At 47.7% G+C, this 24,971-nt stretch overlaps 1 protein-coding gene across 5 annotated transcripts in view; it reads left to right on the top strand.

Annotated features, from left to right (window-relative positions):
- RASGRP1 (RAS guanyl releasing protein 1) overlaps positions 1-999 on the top strand; it is a 152,388-nt gene extending 151,389 nt beyond the window's left edge. For all 5 annotated transcript variants that reach the window (XM_063948040.1, XM_063948041.1, XM_063948038.1 and 2 more), the window contains exon 17: positions 49-999. In XM_063948040.1, the coding sequence (XP_063804110.1) occupies positions 49-183 (135 nt within the window). In that variant the 3' untranslated portion in view covers positions 184-999. The remainder of the gene's footprint in view (positions 1-48) is intronic.
- The last annotated feature ends 23,972 nt before the right edge of the window (positions 1,000-24,971 follow it).

Here is a 24,971-nt window from a genome sequence, read left to right on the forward strand (position 1 = left end):
GTACAGAGCCAACAGCGCTAACAATCCACTCCTTTCCTTTCATTATAGGAAAGATCATTCCTGAAGGAGGAGAACACAAATCTACGGATCCAGCTTAAAGATGCTCAGAGACGAATTGAAGCTTTGCGTGCAGAACTCAGAAAGTATGTTTTGGACAGTGAGCCCGTTGGGAAGGGATCATAGCAGTAGGACCTGCTGGATCTTTTTCCATGCCACGGATTGTATACAAAGCAGCCACTGCTGCCATACAGGATGATGGACACACTTGCAGGATTCCTGCCACTGGAGTACAGTGTGATAAATCCATGTTACTGATCTGTGTCTATCCGTTGCACAGCAGGACCCACTGGTGGTTGTGCAAAGTTACACATACACACAGTATTCACAGTGCTACCCTGAAGGGTACTTGATAAATGCACCAGTTGTCAGGCTCTATCACACGTCGTCGTTTAGAGAGCCTCCCACATAATTATTTATTGTGCATAGATTCGGGGTGTTGATCAGCTCGAGAGGGTGTGTAACAGTGTTTCGTCTGCTCTACTTGGACAAACATAATGTGTCTCTTTAGATATCTGTGCACACTGTATGTTGTGTTTTGTTACCCTGCCCTGTTGGCAGCGTTTGATGAAGGGTGGCACCTAACACACCTACAGAACTTCTGCCACGGTGCGCACACTTCATATCTGCATCTCAGAACTGGCAGCTGAACAAAGCAGCTCTGTGCATTTCGGGCGTTGCGCCCCAGCTCGTCTTCAGCAGCTGCAGATCACAATAGCTAAAACGTATTAGATCTGGGTGACGGGTGTATAATGATATAATGAACAGCGTGCTGCAGCAAGAACACATTCCTGGAAACAAATTAGTCTAATGTAACACGGAAGATGATTCAGTGTGAGCAGGACCACGGTATCCTTATTTAGTAATCACTGTAAAAAATATATATTTTATTACATTGTAGAATATTGGATCCAATTAAACATTGCAGTATTTGTCATGTAATTGGTTTGGATCAGTCCGTTTCGTGTTTCGCCTATTAGCACACTATGGGGGTTATTCAGGTTTGTTAGCAAAGCACTCTAATGGGCAAAACCATGTGCACTGCAGGTGGGGCAGAAATCACACGCGCAGAGAGAGTTAGATTTGGGTGGGTTATATTGTTTCTGCGCAGGGTAAATACTGGCTGCTTTATTTCTACACTGCAGTTTAGATTTCAGTTTGCACACACCCCACCCAAATCTAACTCTCTCTCTGTGGTTTGCTAACAAACCTGTATAAGGCCCTATAGCCACATTTGTTTTCTCTGTTGAAGAAAACCTTGCATGCAGGAGTATGGAAAACAAGCGCATCCTCACTTACCCCACTAACATATTCAAATCTAAAGATTTAAAGTATTTTAGATATACCTAAAACATCTCTGTGAACGTACTCTAGACCAGTGATGGGGAACCTCTGGCACTCCAGCTATTGTTGAATTACACATTCCAGCATGCCCTGCTACAGTTTTAGCATGGCCAAATAACCAGGGCAGGGCTTGCTGGGATGTGTAGTTCAACAACAACTGGAGTGCCAAAGGTTCCCCATCACTGCTCTAGACCAATGTTGTAGAGCGTATAGGGGTCTTCTACTACGGCAGTGGCTACAAAAAGCATTTCCGCCAATGGATGGACTTCCTTGGTAAAGATCAGATGTAGGTAACCCATGATCATCCAGGCATTGTGGAACTACAAGCCATTTGGGGATGTACATCTACAACCATTGCCAGTCTGGCCATCTGGCAAATGCCAGAAGGGCCGATGGCATATAACAAAGGAACGTACTGTCATCACAATACAAAACGAGAGGGTAAGGAGTCAAGAAGTAGTATTTGAAAACACAGTGATTACTCTATTCATGTAAGGCCAGGGTATGGTCTTCTGTGTGTGTAAGTCGGGAGTTGTCCACAGAGAAGTTGGGATGTAAGAAAGAGTGGCTGAGCAAATGAAATACAAAATTCAAAGTATGGAAAGAAACAAAACATTTGCTAAACTATTGTCATTGTGAAAAGTTTGCTGCAAATAATTAAATGTAATCCATTCTGTAGGCTCGTTTAATCCAGAACTCTACATGGAAAACTCCATCATCTATTAAAGGTTTCGGATCCAGGAGCTCTGAAAGATTGCAGTGCCCTTTATTAGTTACGTCATTATCCCACATCTTTATATCTAGTTTAGTGTTGTCCAGAGAAAAACGTATGTTCCTCTAGACCAGGGGTGGGCAATTATTTCAGCTGGTGGGCCGCTTAACACTTCCAGTGAATATTCGAGGGCCACACACAAAATACTCAAAAAGAGTCCCCTTTTTACACATTACGGCAGACAGCGTGCCCTTTTTTTTACACATTACGGCAGATAGCGTCCCCCTTTTTACACATTACGGAAGACAGCGTCCCCTCTTTACACATTACAGCAGACAGCGTCCCCTTTTTACACATTACAGCAGACAGCGCCCCCGTTTTTACACATTACGGCAGACAGTGCCCCCTTTTTACACATTACGGCAGACATCGTCCCCCTTTTACACATAACGGCAGACATCGTCCCCCTTTTTACACATTACGGCAGACAGTGCCCCCGTTTTTACACATTACGGCAGACAACGTCCCCCTTTTTACACATTACGGCAGACATCGTCCCCCTTTTTACACATTACGGCAGACATCGTCCCCCTTTTTACACATTACGGCAGACATCGTCCCCCTTTTTACACATTACGGCAGACATTGTCCCCCTTTTTACACATTACGGCGGACATCGTCCCCCTTTTTACACATTACGGCAGACATCGTCCCCCTTTTTACACATTACGGCAGACAGTGCCCCCGTTTTTACACATTACGGCAGACATCGTCCCCCTTTTTACACATTACGGCAGACATCGTCCCCCTTTTTACACATTACGGCAGACATCGTCCCCCTTTTTACACATTACGGCAGACATCGTCCCCCTTTTTACACATTACGGCAGACATCGTCCCCCTTTTTACACATTACGGCAGACAGTGCCCCCGTTTTTACACATTACGGCAGACATCGTCCCCCTTTTGACACATTACGGCAGACAGCGTCCCACTTTTTTACATATTATGGCAGACAGTCCCTTCCCCCCTCCCCTTAACCCATATTGCAGATTTTAACTCCGCGGCCTCCCCACCCCTAAACCTATATGGCAGCTGAAGCGCTGATCCAGGGGCTGGCTGGACAGGGGGTTTACCTGTTTGTCACAGTGGCAGACGATCCCCACTGTCCGATGATCCGCGCTGCTGCTGCTGCCGCCTGGAGTCGCTGCTGATGTGGCCTCTCCTGCTCCCGCTCGCTGGCAACCGCTTCTTCTCCTGACTCAGCCGCCGCTCCTGCTCACTGCAGTGCCCGCCCCCCGTGCCGCCCAGCGCGCACATGGTAACAGAGGAAATCCCGGTCAGCTGACCCTGTGACGTGACCGGGATTTCCTCAGCGGCGCCGCGTCTGAGAGCAGTGCAATGACAAGCGGCCTGTCGGGCCGCTTGTCATTGCACCCTGGTGGGGCACAGCGGGCCAGGCACGATCGGTCCGCGGGCCGCATGTTGCCCACCCCTACTCTAGACACATCTATTTACCCATTTACCCTGTTGCCCAGGTTCTAACACACATAGCAGAGGGGTTAAGGAATTACGTTTATCTTGACACTTGAGAAGACAAAAGTGAGACATAACCCTGATCGATTTTTAAGTGTGTACCTCTCTGAGATGTGCAGAAACCCACAACTAGAATGAGCAAAACGAATTCCATCTTGGTTGTTGTATATTGGGCCTAATTCTGAGTTGATCGCAGCAGCAATTTTGTTAGCAGTTGGGCAAAACCATGTGCACTGCAGGGGCAGATATAACATGTGCAGAGAGAGTTACATTTGGATTTGATGTGTTCAAACTGAAATCTAAATTGCAGTGTAAAAATAAAGCAGCCAGTATTTACCCTGCACATAAACAAAATAACCCACCCAAATCTAACTCTCTCTGCAAATGTTATATCTGCCCCCCCCCCCCCCCCTCAGTGCACATGGTTTTGCCCAATTGCTAACACACTTGCTGCTGCGATCAACTCAGAATTACCCCCATTATTGGACATTTGCAGTTGAAGGGTGCTTAATGACTAAGGACTAAGGACATCTGAACATCTTGTGTGTGCAGAACTGATCTACTTTGTGTTATGAATAACGCCACAGTTTAGGGTGGAAGGGTCGCAAAACAGGTCTTATGCTGGGTATACACCTGGTCGATGGTTCTGATCATTGGTAAGTGCATACCCGCTTACCAATCGTCCACCCAATGTGCCACAACATTTAAATGTGCCCACCTAGTTGAGCTGTCAGTCCCTACAGCAAGTTTACCGGTGGTCGGCAGCCCCCCCGTACATATAGCCAGCTGCGCCGATATATTGGCTGCTTGAACTTAACAAGACAAGATATATTAACCAGTGTGTACCCAGCTTGACAGATGGCACCAAACAATGCACACTCACATATTTTCTCTAACGTCCTAGTGGATACTGGGGAATGTACTTTAGTACCGTGGGGTATAGATCAGGTCCATTGGAGCCTGGGCACTTTAAGAAATTGATAGTGTGTGCTGGCTCCTCCCCTCTATGCCCCTCCTAGCAGACTATAGTTTAGAAAAATGAGCTGGGTGCATTGTTACAGAGCTCCAAGAGTTTACTTCAGATTTTGATTTAGTTTATTATTTTCAGGTAGTACTGGTTGGCAACCAGTCTACCTGCGTCGTGGGACTTCCTGAGGCGTAATCCCGCTGACAGGACACTGAGCTCCTGACGTGCTGTTTCACACACCACACTGTGTGTGCACATGCCAGCAGCATGCCACCACCCCCTAACAGATGCCGAAGAGACGCCAGGTGCAGTGAGTGTTTATACCAGGGTCCCGGCTAGCGGGTCCCCGGTGCCTTGTGGCGGCTGAAGGGTGCTGCAGTCACGGGCTACGGTACCCGCCGTGGACCCCACACTGGCACCAATGTTAAGGGGGTTATTAAACTTCCTTTTAATAATGTTTCTCCTTCATCCACTAGGGGCCACTGGAGCATAGTTACAATGGGGAAATAGTAGGCAGTAATTGGAAGCTGGCACTTTAAAATTCTAACACTGTGCAGGGCCGAAACTAGGATTTACGGCACCCGGGACAAGGCAGGAATTTAGCGCCCCCCCCTCCCGAAAAAATAATAATACAAAAAATAATAAATAATAATGAATAAATAAATAAAATAATAAAAAAAATAGATAAAAAAATACAATAAAATAGGAAATTAAAAAGACCGACAAAATTCAAAACTATGCCACCCAATGCAACCTTGTTCTCATTACCAAGCATAGCAATACCCCTCATTAACAGAGGAGAGGTGGAGAGATATGGAAGAAAGGAGGAGAGAGAATATGCTTCATAATAACCCTCAGACAGGCAGACCCCAGTAAAACACACACAGTGTGTATATATATATATATATAAAAGTGTGTATGTATATATATATATATATATATATATATATATATATATATACATATATATATATATATATATATATATATATATATACACACACACACACACATATATATATATATAACACATTTTAAATATATATATATATATATATATATATATATATAAAATCTGTAGCTGTCACAGTGGTAGAAATAAACAGTCTCAGCATGATATATTCAGTGTGTGTGTATGTGTATATATATATATATATATATATATATATATACTTAAATAAACTACTTTAAATGAGCTGCAGGGGTTAACACCAGTCAGGGTGAGGGAGTGTGTGTGCCTGTGTGTTTTACCTCTCCAGTCCTCTCACTAATCAGATGGAGGTGAAGGGTGCTGGTCTGCTTCGATCAATCACTGCTGGTGTCAGCGACTCAGCAGCGGGGCTGAATGTAGGGCTGCGTGGGGCTGGAGAAAGCTCAGCAAGTCACAGGGCGGGTGGCTTGCCGCTCAGGATATCCGACTTCTGCAGCTCCAGCGGCGGCCAGCTCTCTGCAGGGTGAAATGCCTCATGGGATTTGTAGTCTCTCTGTTACAGCTCCAAGTGTAACCAGTAAGAGACATGACTACAAATCCCATGTGACTCCACTTCTCTGCTGTATCAGACGCAGACGGATCCCAGCGCCCTATCCAGTCCCGCGCCCAGGTCACATGCCCCCCTAGCCCCTCCCTAGTTTCGACCCTGCACTGTGGCTAGCTCCTCCCCTACTATCTCCCCTCCAAGCCAGTCTTAGTTAGTGCCCGAGGGAGCTGGTTCACTTGGGTTTTAGCTGAAGAATTTTTTCTTTTTTCTTTCTTTTTCTTTTTCTTTCTTACACACACAGACTGACAGCTCTGCCACTGCCAGTCTGCACCGCGGGAGTTGCCGGCGGGGTCCCATCGCAGCTGCGTGCGGCTTGGGATGGGCCTCGGCTGAGGGAGACACTGAGCTCTCCTGAGTTGGCCGGACACCGCTGCATGCGGCGCGTGTCGGGGCCGCTCCACCAGCAGAAGATTCCGGCAGCAGGGCAGCGGTAAGTCTCAAAAGTGACCGGACACGGGGGTGTGGCTTGGCCGAGCATGGAGTAAGGAGCTAGGAGTTAGAGCTCCGTCTATCCTGCTTTCTTTATCCTGATTCCCCCGCTGGTGGCTGCTACTGACCTGGCTCACCCGTTGTGTCTTTTAACCCTGCTCATTTTGAGGGGTCTGCGGGACTGTGTTTCTGCCCTGGGGAGCCGCTGGACGAATCGCGGCCTACACCGCTCGGCCTCACTCCTTCCGCCCGGCGCCATCTTGGGAACTAACAGCGGAGGCCGGAGCAGCGCTGGGACGGAGCTCCCTTCACTCGCACCCTCTGCTGTTTTTTGCTGGACCGGAGGTCGGTGTGTGTCCCTGTCTCCTTCCACCTTGCGTCTGGCGGGCTGAATGTCCCTGTGTGGCGGTGATAGTTACTGACGGCGCGGGGGTACATCTGTCTGCACGGACCGTCCCTCCTCACGTCCCCTGCCTCCCTGCACTGCTGGTCGGAGCCTCCCAGTCTGCACTACTCTGCCTGCGGGGCTGCCTGGATACCTGCAGCTATCCTGCTCTACCTACACTGCTGGGTGACGCTTCCATATCTACACTACTCTCCAGGAGGGTCCACTCAAAAGCCTGCTGTTGATTATACTGCCTGACTACTGTCACTAAAGATTTCCTTTTCCTTGCCTGGGCTCATTCACCTGCGTGAGACTCTGGAGGCCTGGGGATTTTACAGCCTGTGGTGAGCACGTATTGTTTGTTCTATATCATTGCTTAGGGAGTCCTCTTTCTGCACCCGTGTTCCACCCGTGTCCCATCATGGTGCGTGGGGGCAGTGCTGCTGCTGCTACCGCTGCTGCTAAGCTTGAAAAATATGCTAGAGGCTCTCAATCCTCCTCCCAACCCACCCGGGGTGCTGCTCCCCCATCCCCCCCTTCCCCCTCGGGGTCTCCTCCTCGAGAAGACGACACGTCTCAGTCGACGCAGCAAATTCTCTTAGCCATATCCACGTCCGAACACAGAGTCATGGATAAAATCGGCCAAGTACAGGTGGATATCACTTTAATCAGACATGACATGCAAAAGATTCGTGAACGGGTGGGGGAGGCGGAGCACCGTATCTCCGACCTAGAAGACGTCACCAATCCTCTTAAAGATACAGTTTCCAACCTCACAACCCAGATGTCAGCAGTTAAGGTGAAGCTTTCCGATATTGAAGGAAGACTGCGTCGTAATAACGTTCGCTTTGTGGGCCTCCCGGAGAGAGCGGAGGGCTCCTCCCCAGAATCGTTCCTCGAAACATGGCTTCTCCGATTATTTCAACGCGATGACTTTGGTCCTCAGTTTTCTGTGGAGAGGGCCCACCGATTGCCTGCCAGGGCTCCTCCCCCGGGCGCACCTGCACGCACTTTCATAGCCCGTTTTCTACATTACAGGGACCGGGATGCGGTCCTGCGGCTGACCCGCACACAGGGTCCTTTGAAATTTGACAACCATGATATTTCTGTTTATCCGGACTTTGTCGTAGATGTCCAGAAGTCGCGTACGCAGTTCCTTCAGGTCAAAAGAAAGCTTCGTGACCATCAAATTCAATATGCCATGTTGTTTCCGGCACGTTTAAGGGTGGTGTATGATGGCTCCACACACTTCTTCAATACCCCTCAAGAGGCGGAGGCCTGGCTGGAGCGCAGACCCCGGCCCCCTATCTAAGGACTGTTTCTCCCTCAGAGGTCGCATTGTCTGCTGGGTTTTGTACTCCTCCTAACCATGTAGCGGGGATGATCTTTATTTCTAGGAGCTGAATGCTAGGATATAGCCTTTTTGTAGAGGCAATAGTTGTCTCTACTCCCTAGGGTTGTTATAGGTTTTCAGCCTTAGTTTAGTTAGGGTTTTTTCGGGATCCAGGCGTGTCTAGTTTGGGATGGATATGCAGGGAGGGGGGGGGGGGGTTTGGGATGTTCTTTTTTTTTGTATATGTATTGCTCCATGTGTCACTGTGCTATTTTTTTTCTTGAACTGTAATGTGTCCATGATTTTTTCTATGTATGCCTTCTGGTCTCCGGATGCTCTGCCTGTGTGCTGGCGGGGGGCCGTAGTGATCCCTTTGCTCCTTCCCCCTCTACATTATGGGTTCCTCTCTTTTGCGTGCCCTGCTTGCCTTGGTTTTCCCTCTTCTCCTGCCTCTCCATATTTGCCCCTTGCTTCTTTTCTCCTTCTGTCCTTTCTCTCTTGTACCCATGGCGGCAGGGGTTGATGGACTCCGCATACTCGGCTGGAATGTGAGGGGCCTGAACGACCGCATTAAGCGGGCTTTGGTTTTATCTCAGGTGAGAAAGTATAGGGCAGATGTCATATGCCTCTCCGAAACGCACTTAGTTGGTACTAGAACCTTGGCTCTCAGGAAACCCTGGGTGGGTCTCTCCTATCATTCCACCTTCTCTGCTAACTCCAGGGGGGTTTCAGTTTTGGTGCGGAAGTCGGTTAATTTCCATTTAGTTCATAGCCAAATTGACCAATATGGCAGGTATGTATTTCTTAGGGCCTATGTTAACCGTACACTTTTGCACATACTTGCTGTTTATGTCCCTCCCCCCTACAATAATGAAGTACTCGGGCAGGGAATGTCGTTTATTGCTACTTCTCCCTCAGCTCCGGTCCTTTGCATCGGAGACTTCAATAATGTTTTAGATAAAGTTTTAGATAGGTGGGCTGAACTTCCCCCTTCTCTACCCTCTGCTTCCCCGTCCCCCACACCGTTTGCGAGGTTGGTTTCCGAGCTTGGACTCCTGGATATTTGGAGGTTGAGACACCCCAAACAACTCCAATACTCCTGCCACTCGGCCAGCTTTCACTCGTTCTCGAGAATAGATTTGGCCCTCGTCTCCCCTGATCTCACTGCTAGAATACTGGATGTCCAGTACCTTCAGAGGGGAATCTCGGACCACTCACCTTTGCTAGTGGTCCTGGATTCTGTACCTGTCTGTGGGGCTAAACTCTGGAAATTGAATCCCTTCTCGTTGACCTTGCTGACTGACCACGAGGCCTTGATTAGTGAATGGAGTGATTTTGGAGTTCATAATGCGTCCTGTTCTGATCAACTGGTTAAGCATGACGCATTTAAAGCTTCACTACGGGGCTCCTTCATACGACAAATAGCTAATGTCAAGAAATCTAGTAGGGAGGAGGAGGTGCGCCTGGAGCTTACCTGTTCCCAATCCGAGTCTGCTTACCTTACTACTAGGACCCTTGGTGATCGAGTAAGATGGGATTTGGCCAGGAAAGCCTGGTCTGACCACTTGCTTGATAAATCAAGGCGCAAATAACTTTTCTCCCAGCACACCTTCTATTCACAATCGGACACGGGGGGTAGTTACTTGGCCTTTCTGGCTTGGGGAGAGAGAACTGGGGGTTCCATTCAGCAGATCTGTGATACTCAGGGTGAAATGGTATATGCCACTCCTGAAATAGCCCAGGTTTTCCAGTCCTTTTATTCTTCGTTGTATGCCTCTAAAGTCACCTATACCCCCACTCAACTACAGCAATATCTTTCAGACATTGCCCTGCCGCAGCTGTCCCAACAATCTGTAGATATTTTAGATGCTAATATCACTCCAGAGGAGGTTGAGGCTGCTATTGCCTCCTTCCCTAATAAAAAGGCCCCGGGTTGCGACGGTATACCGGTTGAAGTCTATAGTCAATATCGTGCATACTTTGTCCCCTATCTTTTGACTCTCTTTAATGCCTTGCTGGAGGGTGCTCGTCTACCTCCCTCTCTGTCCGAAGCCATTATCGTGGTGATCCTCAAACCGGGTAAAGACCCTACGGCCCCGGAGTCCTACCGCCCAATCTCATTGCTACCTACTGATGTCAAGATTTTGGCCAAAATTCTGGCACTTAGACTCAATAGTGTTATCACCTCGATCATTCATGATGATCAGACAGGATTTATGCCAGGCAAGTCCACCCTCCAAAATTTGAGGCGACTGTTTTGTCACCTGCAGATGGGGGACCGGCCCGAGTCGGGGGCTGTGGTGGTTTCCTTGGATGCTGCCAAGGCCTTCGACTCTGTAGAATGGGAGTATTTGTGGGAAGTCCTTAGATGGTTTGCTTTTGGCCCCAAATTCATACGCTGGGTACAATTACTCTATTCCTCCCCCGTGGCTCGAATATCTGTCAATGGCTATGTGACGTCCCCATTTGCTTTGTCCCGTGGTACTAGACAGGGCTGCCCACTCTCCCCTGCCCTTTTTGCCCTGGCTGTAGAGCCATTGGCATGTTTCATCAGAGCGTCCCCTGATGTTAGGGGCATCACTATTGACGGACATGAGGATGTTATTGCATTATATGCCGATGACATGCTCTTGTTCCTCAGGGACCCTGATGCTTCCCTGACCTCCCTCCTGGGTATTGTTGATACATTTGGCCTTTACTCCGGCCTGACTATCAACTGGAATAAATCTAATGTCTTTCCCATATCTGGTATTCTTCCTGACCCGTTGCCAGATGTGTCCTCCTTGGCCTGGACCCTTCGCTTTCAGTATCTTGGTGTCTGGATCACTCCTAATGTTAAGTCTTTTGTACATCAAAACATTGACCAGGTCACGGTAGATCTGAAACGACGGATTCATGTATGGAAGAAGCTTCCCCTTACTGTCACGGGTCGCATTAACCTGATCAAGATGGTGATGCAACCAAAATATCTTTATCTATTGCAGCACTCTCCTACCTATATCCCCAAGAAAATTTTCACTAACATTGATAGTGTGCTTTCCTCCTTTGTTTGGGGCGACAAAACGCCTAGGGTTGCCCTGAGAGCTCTGGTTAGGGCAAAATTGGATGGAGGTTTGGGCTTTCCCAATCTCCGGGCCTATTATCTAGCTGCTCAACTTGCACATTTGTCTAATTGGATTCTCAGTAGGGATAGTCCCACGTTTGAGAGATTCTTTGCCGAGTGTGTGGGGTCTCATTTATCCCCTCTCCAGTTCCTTCTTTCTGCCTCTTCTACTGCTGGTCTTCCTCCTTTACTCCGTCAGTCGCTACTTGTGTGGCGTCAAGCTCACTCCTACTATACATGGCAAGGCACAGACTCTGACACGCCACTTTGGTTCAACCCAGGGTATAGGGAGTTGTTGCAGCTCTCACAGGACAACATATGGATTGGGGCGGGCCTTACCACAGTTTCGCAACTGTATGATAACGGTGTTTTCAAATCTTTCACACAACTGAAGGAGGAGCTTGAAATATCCAATAGATCCTTTTATCGCTATCTACAGCTCCGCCATGCGGTGCAGGCACAGTTTGGGACCTCGCCCCGTCCATTTCTGACTCCCTGATTTAAAGATATGGTTAGAAATTTGGGTGCAAGACACCAAGTTTCCATTTTATATGGTAGTCTTAATGCCCACATCTGTCCGAATATATTTGACCAACTTAAACTTAAATGGGAACAAGACATTGGCTCAATTACAGATGACCAGTGGCTACAGGTGTTGAGCTCACTTAAATATTCTACTCAGTGTATCAAATATCTGCAAGCCTAAACAACCTCAGCCAAAGCCTTAATGTGTTGGCATCACACCAACTAAGCTCTAGCTCGGGAACAACTACACCAAGCCAGACCCCAGTTACCTCCCCAGTTAGACGCTCCAGCAGAACCCGGACCAACGAACCAGGGCAATCCTCTGCACCCAGCACACACACACAAAAAATAATGACGCCTGCAGCAAATAGTTTGTTACAAATAATGTTTTTTGATTTGTTACACAAAAAATGCCTGTGTTCAAGGTAATAAATTATTCACATGGAATATGTGTTTTGTTTAATTTGCTACACAAACCACCTGCACATTAGTGGATTGGCCCAGATGTCTATTGGTATAAATATATTGCCTGCTCCTAGGTGGTCTCAGCTCAACGTGTGTGCAATCTATGGCACCCAGCACATTGGGCATGCCAGCAAGCTCAGAGAAAGCTACCCTGACTGCATGCCACTGCGACTCCTGGGTAGGGAAGCAGATAGAGGCATCTATGTGGGCATCCAAGACATCCAAAACCTGAGTGGACAGTACAAAATTTAAGGTGAGTGTCATGACCTGTAATCAGTACAATACTGTGTTATATTACATAACAGAAGCACCACTTAGACATAGACGTGTATGTATGTTTTAACTCACCTGAATTAAATATTTAGAAAAGGTGGCCTGTGAGATACTAATTACATCGCCAGTCACAGGCTGGAAGCTGGCAGTAGCCATAAAGTGCAACACAGCCAGGAGTTTGTGCAGGCCTGAGACAGAGCGAGAGCGTGCTGTCTCAGGGTCTAGGTTCAGTTTGACAAGGTCATACAGACGGAAAATGTTTTATCTATTTAGCCGGACCATCTGTATAACCTGGTCATCGGGCAATTTGTTCAAGTTTAAACGCCCCCTAAAAAAACCAAGCCTGGCCAGCCTACGCGGAACCTGTACAACCTGCTGACCAGGTTCAGTTTCCTGGCCTTGGTTTATTGTTGCCTCATGGAGCAGTCTCAGGTATCCCCCAGCAAACAAGAAATCAGTACTACACACGGTAGCAGCCATTTTAGAGTGAGAGATGTTACAAATGTGCTTGGGTCCCTTTTAAAGGTCCAAAAATTCAGGTGTGAGTAATGTAGAATTGGAAACACATGTAAACACGCTTCTCAAAAGCAGGTCTACTTATTTTTAGGCTTTTTTTATGATTTGCATTTTTTCCCGGCCGCGCATGCATTTTCATGGTAGAGATTTCAAATACGAATGCATAGTAAATGACCGAGTTCTATACCTAAACAGCCGCGTTTGACCGATGGTGTATTCATTCGTATTTCTCTATCGTCCTAAGTGGATGCTGGGGTTCCTGAAAGGACCATGGGGAATAGCGGCTCCGCAGGAGACAGGGCACAAAAGTAAAGCTTTTACAGGTCAGGTGGTGTGTACTGGCTCCTCCCCCTATGACCCTCCTCCAGACTCCAGTTAGATTTTTGTGCCCGGCCGAGAAGGGTGCAATTCTAGGTGGCTCTCATAAAGAGCTGCTTAGAGAGTTTAGCTTAGGTTTTTTATTTTACAGTGATTCCTGCTGGCAACAGGATCACTGCAACGAGGGACAGAGGGGAGAAGAAGTGAACTCACCTGCGTGCAGGATGGATTGGCTTCTTGGCTACTGGACATGAAGCTCCAGAGGGACGATCACAGGTACAGCCTGGATGGTCACCGGAGCCACGCCGCCGGCCCCCTCACAGATGCTGAAGCAAGAAGAGGTCCAGAATCGGCGGCTGAAGACTCCTGCAGTCTTCTTAAGGTAGCGCACAGCACTGCAGCTGTGCGCCATTTTCCTCTCAGCACACTTCACACGGCAGTCACTGAGGGTGCAGGGCGCTGGGGGGGGGGCGCCCTGGGAGGCAAATGAAAACCTTTAAAAAGGCTAAAAATACCTCACATATAGCCCCAGAGGCTATATGGAGATATTTACCCCTGCCTAAATGTACTAAATAGCGGGAGACGAGCCCGCCGGAAAAGGGGCGGGGCCTATCTCCTCAGCACACGGCGCCATTTTCTGTCACAGCTCCGCTGGTCAGGAAGGCTCCCAGGTCTCTCCCCTGCACTGCACTACAGAAACAGGGTATAACAGAGAGGGGGGGCAAAATAAATGGCTATATATATATATATTAATATAAAAGCAGCTATAAGGGAGCACTTAATCATAAGGCTATCCCTGTCATATATAGCGCTTTTTGGTGTGTGCTGGCAGACTCTCCCTCTGTCTCCCCAAGGGGCTAGTGGGTCCTGTCTTCGTATAGAGCATTCCCTGTGTGTCTGCTGTGTGTCGGTACGTGTGTGTCGACATGTATGAGGACGTTATTGGTGTGGAGGCGGAGCAATTGCCAAATATGAGGATGTCACCTCCTAGGGGGTCGACACCAGAATGGATGCCTTTATTTGTGGAATTACGGGATAGCGTCAACTCGCTTAAGCAGTCGTTTGCCGACATGAGGCGGCCGGACACTCAATTAGTGCCTGTCCAGGCGCCTCAAACACCGTCAGGGGCTGTAAAACGCCCCTTGCCTCAGTCGGTCGACACAGACCCAGACACAGGCACTGATTCCGGTGGTGAAGGTGACGAATCAACCGTATTTTCCAGTAGGGCCACACGTTATATGATTTTGGCAATAAAGGAGATGTTACATTTAGCTGATACTACAGGTACCACTAAACAGGGTATTATGTGGGGTGTGAAAAAACTACCAGTAGTTTTTACCGAATCAGAAGAATTAAATGACGTGTGTGATGAAGTGTGGGGTGCCCCGATAAAAAACTGCTAATTTCAAAGAAGTTATTGGCTTTATACCCTTTCCCGCCAGAGGTTATGGAGCGCTGGGAAACACCTCCTAGGGTGGACAAAGCGCTAACACGCTTATCAAAACAAGTGGCGTTACCCTCTCCTGAGACGGCCGCACTTAAAGATCCATCAGATAGGAGGATGGAAAATATCCAAAAAGGTATATACACACATGCAGGTGTTATACTACGACCAGCTATTGCGACTGCCTGGATGTGCAGTGCTGGGGTAGTTTGGTCAGAGTCCCTGATCGAAAATATTGATACCCTGGACAGGGACAATATTTTACTGTCGTTAGAACAAATAAAGGATGCATTTCTTTATATGCGTGATGCACAGAGAGATATCTGCACACTGGCATCACGGGTAAGTGCTATGTCCATTTCGGCCAGAAGAGCTTTATGGACACGACAGTGGACAGGCGATGCGTAGAGGAGTTATTTGGGGTCGGTCTATCGGATTTGGTGGCCACGGCTACGGCCGGGAAATCCACCTTTCTACCTCAAGTCACTCTCCAACAGAAAAAGGCACCGACCTTTCAACCGCAGCCCTTTCGTTCCTTTAAAAATAAGAAGGCAAAGGGCTATTCATATCTGCCACGAGGCAGAGGACGAGGGAAGAGACAGCAACAGGCAGCTCCTTCCCAGGAACAGAAGCCCTCCCCGGCTTCTACAAAAGCCTCAGCATGACGCTGGGGCTTCGCAAGCGGACTCGGGGGCGGTAGGCGGTCGTCTCAAGAATTACAGCGCGCAGTGGGCTCACTCGCAGGTAAATCCCTGGATCCTGCAGATAATATCTCAGGGGTACAGGTTGAAATTAGAGACAGAGCCACCTCGCCGTTTTCCTGAAGTCTGCTTTACCAACGTCCCCCTCAGAAAGGGAGACGGTTTTGGAAGCCATTCACAAGCTGTATTCTCAGCAGGTGATAGTCAAGGTACCTCTTCTACAACAAGGGAAGGGGTATTATTCCACTCTTTTTGTGGTACCGAAGCCGGATGGCTCGGTAAGGCCTATTCTAAATCTGAAGTCCTTGAACCTGTACATAAAGAAGTTCAAGTTCAAGATGGAGTCACTCAGAGCAGTGATAGCGAACCTGGAAGAAGGGGACTTTATGGTATCCTTGGACATCAAGGATGCGTATCTCCACATTCCAATTACCCCTCACACCAGGGGTACCTCAGGTTCGTTGTACAAAACTGTCACTATCAGTTTCAGACGCTGCCGTTTGGTTTGTCCACGGCACCTCGGGTCTTTACAAAGGTAATGGCCGAGATAATATTTCTTCTTCGAAGAAAAGGCGTATTAATTATCCCATACTTGGACGATCTCCTAATAAGGGCAAGGTCCAGAGAACAGCTAGAGATGGGTTTAGCACTATCTCAAGAGGTGCTAAAGCAGCACGGATGGATTCTGAATATTCCAAAATCCCAATTAATGCCGACAACTCGTCTGCTGTTCCTGGGGATGATTCTGGACACAGTTCAGAAAAAGGTTTTTCTTCCCGAAGAAAAAGCCAAGGAGTTATCTGACCTGGTCAGGAACCTCCTAAAACCAGGAAAGGTGTCTGTACATCAATGCACAAGAGTCCTGGGAAAAAATGGTAGCTTCTTACGAAGCAATCCCTTTCGGCAGATTCCATGCAAAGGGATCTGCTGGACAAATGGTCAGGGTCGCATCTTCAGATGCACCTGCGGATAACCCTGTCGCCGAGGACAAGGGTATCCCTTCTGTGGTGGTTGCAGGAGGCTCATCTATTGGAGGGCCGCAGATTCGGCATGCAGGATTGGATCCTGGTGACCACGGATGCCAGCCTGAGAGGCTGGGGAGCAGTCACACAGGGAAAAAATTTCCAGGGAGTGTGGTCGAGCCTGAAAAAGTCTCTTCACATAAGCATTCTGGAACTAAGAGCAATCTACAATGCTCTAAGCCAGGCGGAACCTCTGCTTCAAGGAAGACCGGTGTTGATCCAGTCGGACAACATCACGGCAGTCGCCCATGTAAACAGACAGGGCGGCACAAGAAGCAGGAGGGCAATGGCAGAAGCTGCCAGGATCTTTCGCTGGGCGGAGAATCACGTGATAGCACTGTCAGCAGTATTCATCCCGGGCGTGGACAACTGGGAAGCAGACTTCCTCAGCAGACACGACCTTCACCCGGGAGAGTGGGGACTTCATCCAGAAGTTTTCCACATGCTATTAAACCATTGGGTAAAACCAATGGTGGACATGATGGCGTCTCGCCTCAACAAAACACTGGACAGGTATTGCGCCAGGTCAAGAGATCCGCAGGCAATAGCTGTGGACGCGCTGGTAACACCTTGGGTGTACCAGTCGGTATATGTGTTTCCTCCTCTGCCTCTCATACCAAAGGTATTGAGAATTATACGGCAAAGAGGAGTAAGACTAGTGGCTCCGGATTGGCCAAGAAGGACTTGGTACCCGGAACTTCAAGAGATGGTCACGGACGATCCGTGGCCTCTACTTCTGAGAAGGGACCTGCTTCAGCAGGGTCCTTGTCTTTTTCAAGACTTATCGCGGCTGCGTTTGACGGCATGGCGTTTGAATGCCAGATCCTAAAAGGAAAAGGCATTCCAGAAGAAGTCATTCCTACCTTGATAAAGGCAAGGTAGGAAGTCACCGCGAAGCATTATCGCCGTATTGGGCGAAAATATGTTGCGTGGTGCGAGCAGCGGAGTGCTCCGATGGAGGAATTTCAACTGGGTCGTTTTCCTACATTTCCTGCAATCAGGATTGTCTATGGGTCTCAAATTGGGATCTATTAAGGTTCAAATTTCGGCCCTATCAATATTCTTCCAAAAAGAATTGGCCTCGGTCCCTGAGGTCCAGATTTTTATCAAAGGAGTACTGCATATACAGCCTCCTGTGGTGCCTAAGGTGACACCGTGGGATCTAAATGTAGTTTTAGATTTCCTCAAATCCAATTGGTTTGAACCACTAAAGAATGTGGATTTGAAATATCTCACATGGAAAGTGACTATGTTACTGGCCCTGGCTTCGGCCGGGAGAGTATCTGAACTGGCGGCTTTATTTTATAAAAGCACTTATTTAATTTTCCATTCGACATAGGGCAGAGCTGCGGACGCGTCCGCATTTTCTCCCTAAGGTGGTATCAGCGTTTCACCTGAACCAGCCTATTGTAGTGCCTGCGGCTACAGACGACTTGAAGGACTCCAAGTTGTTGGACGTTGTCAGAGCCTTAAAAATATACATTTAAAGGACAGCTGGAGTCAGAAAATCTGACTCGCTGTTTATACTGTATGCACCCAACAAGTTGGGTGCACCTGCTTCTAAGCAGTCGATTGCTCGTTGGATTTGTAACAAAATTCAACTTGTACATTCTGTGGCAGGCCTGCCACAGCCTAAATCTGTTAAGGCCCATTCCGCAAGGAAGGTGGGCTCATCTTGGGCGGCTGCCCGAGGGGTCTCGGCATTACAACTCTGCCGAGCAGCTACGTGGTCAGGGGAGAACACGTTTGTAAATTTTTGCAAATTTGATACCCTGGCAAAGGAGGACCTGGAGTTCTCTCATTCGGTGCTGCAGAGTCATCCGCACTCTCCCGCCCGTTTGGGAGCTTTGGTATAATCCCCATGGTCCTTTCAGGAACCCCAGCATCCACTTAGGACGATAGAGAAAATAAGAATTTACTTACCGATAATTCTATTTCTCGTAGTCCGTAGTGGATGCTGGGCGCCCATCCCAAGTGCGGATTATCTGCAATACTTGTACATAGTTATTGTTAACTAATTCGGGTTATTGTTGTTGTGAGCCATCTTTCAGAGGCTCCTCTGTTATCATACTGTTAACTGGGTTTAGATCACAAGTTGTACGGTGTGATTGGTGTGGCTGGTATGAGTCTTACCCGGGATTCAAAATCCTCCCTTATTGTGTACGCTCGTCCGGGCACAGTACCTAACTGGAGTCTGGAGGAGGGTCATAGGGGGAGGAGCCAGTACACACCACCTGACCTGTAAAAGCTTTACTTTTGTGCCCTGTCTCCTGCGGAGCCGCTATTCCCCATGGTCCTTTCAGGAACCCCAGCATCCACTACGGACTCCGAGAAATAGAATTATCGGTAAGTAAATTCTTATTTTTTAAAACACAGCCGTAAAAAAATACGAATGCCCTCATCACTGCCGAGATTTGAGTTTAGTAAATTCCCGAGATGACACTTTGAAGAAAAAACACCATCTCGGTCAAAATCGGGAGCTTAGTAAATATACCCCAATGTCTGTTCAAAACGGATGATTTTTACTCACAGATTCCCCGTAGTCAGAAGTGCTTTGTCCTTATTAGTCCAGGGAACCCTCTACGTCTGGCTGGATGCCGTTGTTTGTGACGTGTTGGAGGTCAAAACGTTCTCCTTGGCGTCTCCAGACTCTGTCACATCTGTCACGTGCTCAGTGAGAACCTGCTTTCATCTGTGAAGAGCCTGCAATCATACAGGAGGTCCTCTGTATTCAGCTTTCATCTGTGAAGAGCACAGGGCGACAGTGGCGAATTTGCCAATATTGGTGTTTTCTGGCAAATGCCAAACGTCCTGCACGGTGTTGGGCTGTAAGCACAACCCCCACCTGTGGACGTCGGGCCCTCATACCACCCTCATGGAGTCTGTTTCTGATCATTTGAGTAGACACATGCACATTTGTGGCTTGCTAGAGGTCATTTTGAAGGCTCTGCCAGTGCTCCTCCTGTTCCTCCTTGCACAAAGGCGGAGGTAGCGGTCCTGCTGCTGGGTTGTTGCCCTCCTACGGCCTCCTCCACGTCTCCTGATGTACTGGCCTGTCTCCTGGTAGCGCCTCCATGCTCTGGACACTACGCTGACAGACACAGCAAACCTTCTTGCCACAGCTCGCATTGATGTGCCATCCTGGATGAGCTGCACTACCTGAGCCACTTGTGTGGGTTGTAGGGAGGTCATACAGGCACGTGGAGGCCACACACATTACTGAGCCCCATTTTGACTTGTCTTAAGGACATTACATCAAAGTTGGATCAGCCTGTAGTGTGTTTTTCCACTTTAATTTTGAGTGTGACTCCAAATTCAGACCTCCATGGGTTAATAAATTTGATTTCCATTGATAATTTTTGTGTGATTTTGTTGTCAGCACATTCAACTATGTAAAGAACAAAGTATTTAATAAGAATATTTCATTCATTCAGATCTAGGATGTGTTGATTGTTCCCTTTATTTTTTTGAGCAGTGTGTGTGTGTGTGTGTGTATATATATATATATATATACACACACACACACACACATACACACATACACACATACACACATACACACATACATACATACACACACACACACACAGTTGTGCTCATAAGTTTACATACCCTAGCAGAATTTGTGATTTTCTGGCCATTTGTCAGAGAATATGAATGATTACTCACAAACTTTTCTTTCACTCATGGTTAGTGGTTGGGTGAAGCCATTTATTGTCAAACAACTGTGTTTACTCTTTTTAAATCATAATGACAACATAAACTACCCAAATGACCCTGATCAAAAGTTTACATACCCCAGTTCTTAATACCGTGTATTGCCCTCTTTAACATCAATGACAGCTTGAAGTCTTTTGTGGTAGTTGTGGATGAGGCTCTGTATTTTCTTAGATGGTAAAGCTGCCCATTCTTCTTGGCAAAAAGCCTCCAGTTCATGTAAAGTCTTGGGCTGTCTTGCATGAACTGCACGTTTGAGATCTCCCCAGAGTGGCTCAATGATATTGAGGTCAGGAGACTGAGATGGCCACTCCAGAACCTTCAGTTTAATCTGCTGTAGCCAATGACAGGTCGACTTGGCCTTGTGTTTTGGATCATTGTCATGTTGGAACGTCCAAGTACGTCCCATGCGCAGCTTCCGGGCTGATGAGTGCAAATCTTCCTCCAGTATTTAATGATAACATGCTGCATTCATCTTGCCATCAATTTTGGCCAAGTTTCCAGTGCGTTTGTAGCTCACACATCCCCAAATCATCAGCGATCCACCTCTGTGTTTCTCAGTAGGAATGGTGTACCTTTCATCATAGGCCTTGTTGACTCCTCTCCAAATGTAACATTTATGGTTGTGGCCAAAAAGTTAAATTTTGGTCTCATCTCTCCAAATGACTTTGTTCCAGAAGTTTTGAGGCTTGTCTCTGTGCTGTTTGCAGTATTGTAAGCGGGATGCTTTGTGGCATTTGCGTAGTAATGGCTTTCTTCTGGCGACTCGACCATGCAGCCCATTTTTCTTCAAATGCCTCCTTATTGTGCATCTTGAAACAACCACACCACCTTTTTTTCAGAGAGTCCTGTATTTCAGCTGAAGTTATTTGTGGATTTTTCTTTGTATCCCGAACAATTTTCCTGGCAGTTATGGCTGAAATTTTTGTTGGTCTACCTGTCCGTGATTTGGTTTTCACAGAATCCCTCATTTTCCACTTCTTAATTATAGTTTGAACACTGCTGATTGGCATTCTCAATTGCTTGGATATCTTTTTATATCCCTTTCCTGTTTTATACAGTTCAATGACCTTTTCCCGCAGATCCTTTGACAATTCTTTTGCTTTCCCCATGACTCAGAATCCAGACACGTCAGTGCAGCACTGGATGAAAGATGCAAGGGTCTTTCAGGATTCCAGAAACTCACTGACCTTTTATACACACACACTGATTACAAGCAAACAGATCACAGGTGAGGATGGTTACCTTTAGTAGCCATTCAAACCTGTTTGTGTCAACTTGTGTGCATGTTATCAGGCCAAAATCTCCAGGGTATGTAAACTTTTGATCAGGGTCATTTGCGTAGTTTCTGTTGTCATTATGATTTAAAAAGAGTAAACACAGTTGTTTGACAATAAATGGCTTCATCCAACCACTAATCATGAGTGAAAGAAAAGTTTGTGAGTTATCATTCATATTCTGTGACAAATGGCCAGAAAATCACAAATTCTGCTAGGGTATGTAAACTTATGAGCACAACTGTGTGTGTGTATATATATATATAAGATTTTAAACCTACCGGTAAATCTATTTCTCCTAGTCCGTAGAGGATGCTGGGGACTCCGTAAGGACCATGGGGTATAGACGGGCTCCGCAGGAGATAGGGCACCTAAAAAGAACTTTGACTATGGGTGTGCACTGGCTCCTCCTTCTATGCCCCTCCTCCAGACCTCAGTTAGAGAACTGTGCCCAGAGGAGATGGACAATACAAGGCAGGATTTAGAAATCCAAGGGCAAGATTCATACCAGCCCACATCAATCATACCATGTAACCTGGATCATACATAACCAGTTAACCGTATGAACAACAACAGTAACGGTCCAAGACCGATTTCAACTGTAACATAACCCTTATGTAAGCAACAACTATATACAAGTCTTGCAGAGTTTCCGCACTGGGACGGGCGCCCAGCATCCTCTACGGACTAGAAGAAATAGATTTACCGGTAGGTTTAAAATCTTATTTTCTCTTACGTCCTAGAGGATGCTGGGGACTCCGTAAGGACCATGGGGTTTATACCAAAGCATCCAATCGGGCGGGAGAGTGCGTACGCTAGGTCCTCATCAGCCAGGGTATCAAACTTGTAGAATTTAGCAAAAGTGTTTGACCCCGACCAAGTCGCCGCTCGGCAAAGTCGTAATGCCGAGACGCCTCGGGCAGCCACCCAAGAAGAGCCCACCTTCCTAGTGGAATGGGCCTTAACCGAATTCGGTACCGGCAATCCAGCCGTAGAATGAGCCTGCTGAATCGTATTACAGATCCAGCGAGCAATAGTCTGCTTCGAAGCAGGTGCGCCAATCTTATTGGCCGCATACAGGACAAACAGAGCCTCTGTTTTCCTAATTCTAGCCGTCCTGGCTACATAAATCTTTAAGGCCCTGACTACGTCCAGGGATCTGGAATCCTCCAGGTCACTTGTAGCCACAGGCACCACAATAGGTTGATTCACATGGAATGAAGAAACCACCTTAGGCAAAAATTGCGGACGTGTCCTCAATTCAGCTCGATCCACATGAAAAATCAAGTAGGGGCTTTTGTGTGACAAAGCCGCCAATTCTGATACTCGCCTTGCCGATGTCAAGGCCAACAACATGACCACCTTCCAAGTAAGAAATTTCAACTCAACCTTGTTAAGCGGTTCAAACCAGTGTGATTTTAGGAACTGCAACACCACGTTGAGGTCCCACGGTGCCACTGGAGGCACAAAAGGAGGCTGGATGTGTAGCACTCCCTTTACAAACGTCTGGACTTCTGGAAGAGAAGCCAATTCCTTCTGAAAGAAAATCGAGAGGGCCGAAATCTGAACCTTAACAGAGCCTAATTTCAGGCCCATATCCACTCCTGTCTGTAGGAAGTGGAGAAAACAACCCAGATGAAAATCTTCCGTAGGTGCATTCTTGGTCTCACACCAAGACACATACTTTCGCCAGATACGGTGATAATGCTTAACCGTCACCTCCTTCCTAGCCTTTATTAAAGTAGGGATGACCTCTTCCGGAATCCCCTTTTTTGCTAGGATTCGGCGTTCAGCCGCCATGCCGTCAAACGTAACCACGGTAAGACCTGAAATACACAGGGCCCCTGTTGCAACAGGTCTTCCCTCAGAGGAAGAGGCCAGGGATCTCCTGTGAGCATCTCTTGTAGATCTGAGTACCAGGCCCTTCGAGGCAAGTCTGGGACAACGAGTATCGTCTGCACTCATCTTTGCCTTATGATCCTCAACACTTTTGTGATGAGACGAAGAGGAGGAAACACGTAGACCGATTTGAACACCCACGGTGTTATCAGAGCGTCTACTGCCACTGCCTGAGGGTCCCGAGACCTGGCACAATACCTCCGAAGCTTTTTGTTGAGGTGTGACGCCATCATGTCTATTTGAGGAGTTCCCCAAAGACGTGTTATGTCTGCAAAGACTTCTTGATGAAGTCCCCACTCTCCTGGATGGAGATCGTGTCTGCTGAGGAAGTCTGCTTCCCAGTTGTCCACTCCCGGAATGAAGACAGCCCGCAGAGCGCTTACATGATTTTCCGCCCAGCGAAGAATCCTGGTGGCTTCCGCCATCGCGACTCTGCTTCTTGTCCCACCTTGGCGGTTCACATGAGCCACTGCTGTGACATTGTCGGATTGAATCAGAACCGGTAGGTTTCGAAGAAGACTCTCCGCTTGTCGAAGGCCGTTGTAAATGGCCCTGAGTTCCAACACATTGATGTGTAGACAGGACTCCTGGTCTGACCAAAGTCCCTGAAAGTTTTTTCCCTGTGTGACCGCTCCCCATCCTCGGAGGCTTGCGTCTGTGGTAACCAGGATCCAGTCCTGAATTCCGAACCGGCGACCCTCCAGGAGGTGAGCATTTTGCAACCACCACAGGAGAGACACTCTGGCCCCTGGGGACAGTTATTTTCCGATGTAAGTGCAGATGGGACCCGGACCACTTGTCCAGAAGGTCCCATTGAAAAATCCTTGCATGGAACCTTCCGAAGGGAATGGCCTCGTAGACCGCCACCATTTTTCCCAGAACTCGAGTGCATTGGTGAACTGACACCCTTTTCGGTTTTAGCAGGTCTCTGACCATGTTCTGGATGTCCTGGGCTTTCTCTATTGGGAGGAAGACCTTCATTTGTTCCGTATCCAGTATCATACCTAGGAACGGTAGTCGAGTTGTCGGAATCAACTGTGACTTCGGTAGATTTAGAATCCAACCGTGTTGCTGGAGCACTCTCAGAGAGAGTGCCACACTGCTCAGCAATTTCTCCCTTGATCTCGCTTTTATCAGGAGATCGTCCAAGTATGGGATAATTGTGACTCCATGCTTGCGCAGGACCACCATCATTTCCGCCATTATCTTGGTGAAAATCCTCGGGGCCGTGGAAAGTACAAACGGCAACGTCTGAAATTGGTAATGACAATCCTGTACAGCGAATCTCAGGTATTCCTGATGGGGGGCATATATGGGGACATGAAGGTACGCATCCTTTATGTCCAGAGACACCATAAACTCCCCCTCCTCCATGTTGACTATTATCGCTCTGATTGATTCCATTTTGAA

The sequence above is a fragment of the Pseudophryne corroboree genome, chromosome 12, assembly GCF_028390025.1.
Source record: "Pseudophryne corroboree isolate aPseCor3 chromosome 12, aPseCor3.hap2, whole genome shotgun sequence".
Taxonomy (NCBI): domain Eukaryota; kingdom Metazoa; phylum Chordata; class Amphibia; order Anura; family Myobatrachidae; genus Pseudophryne; species Pseudophryne corroboree.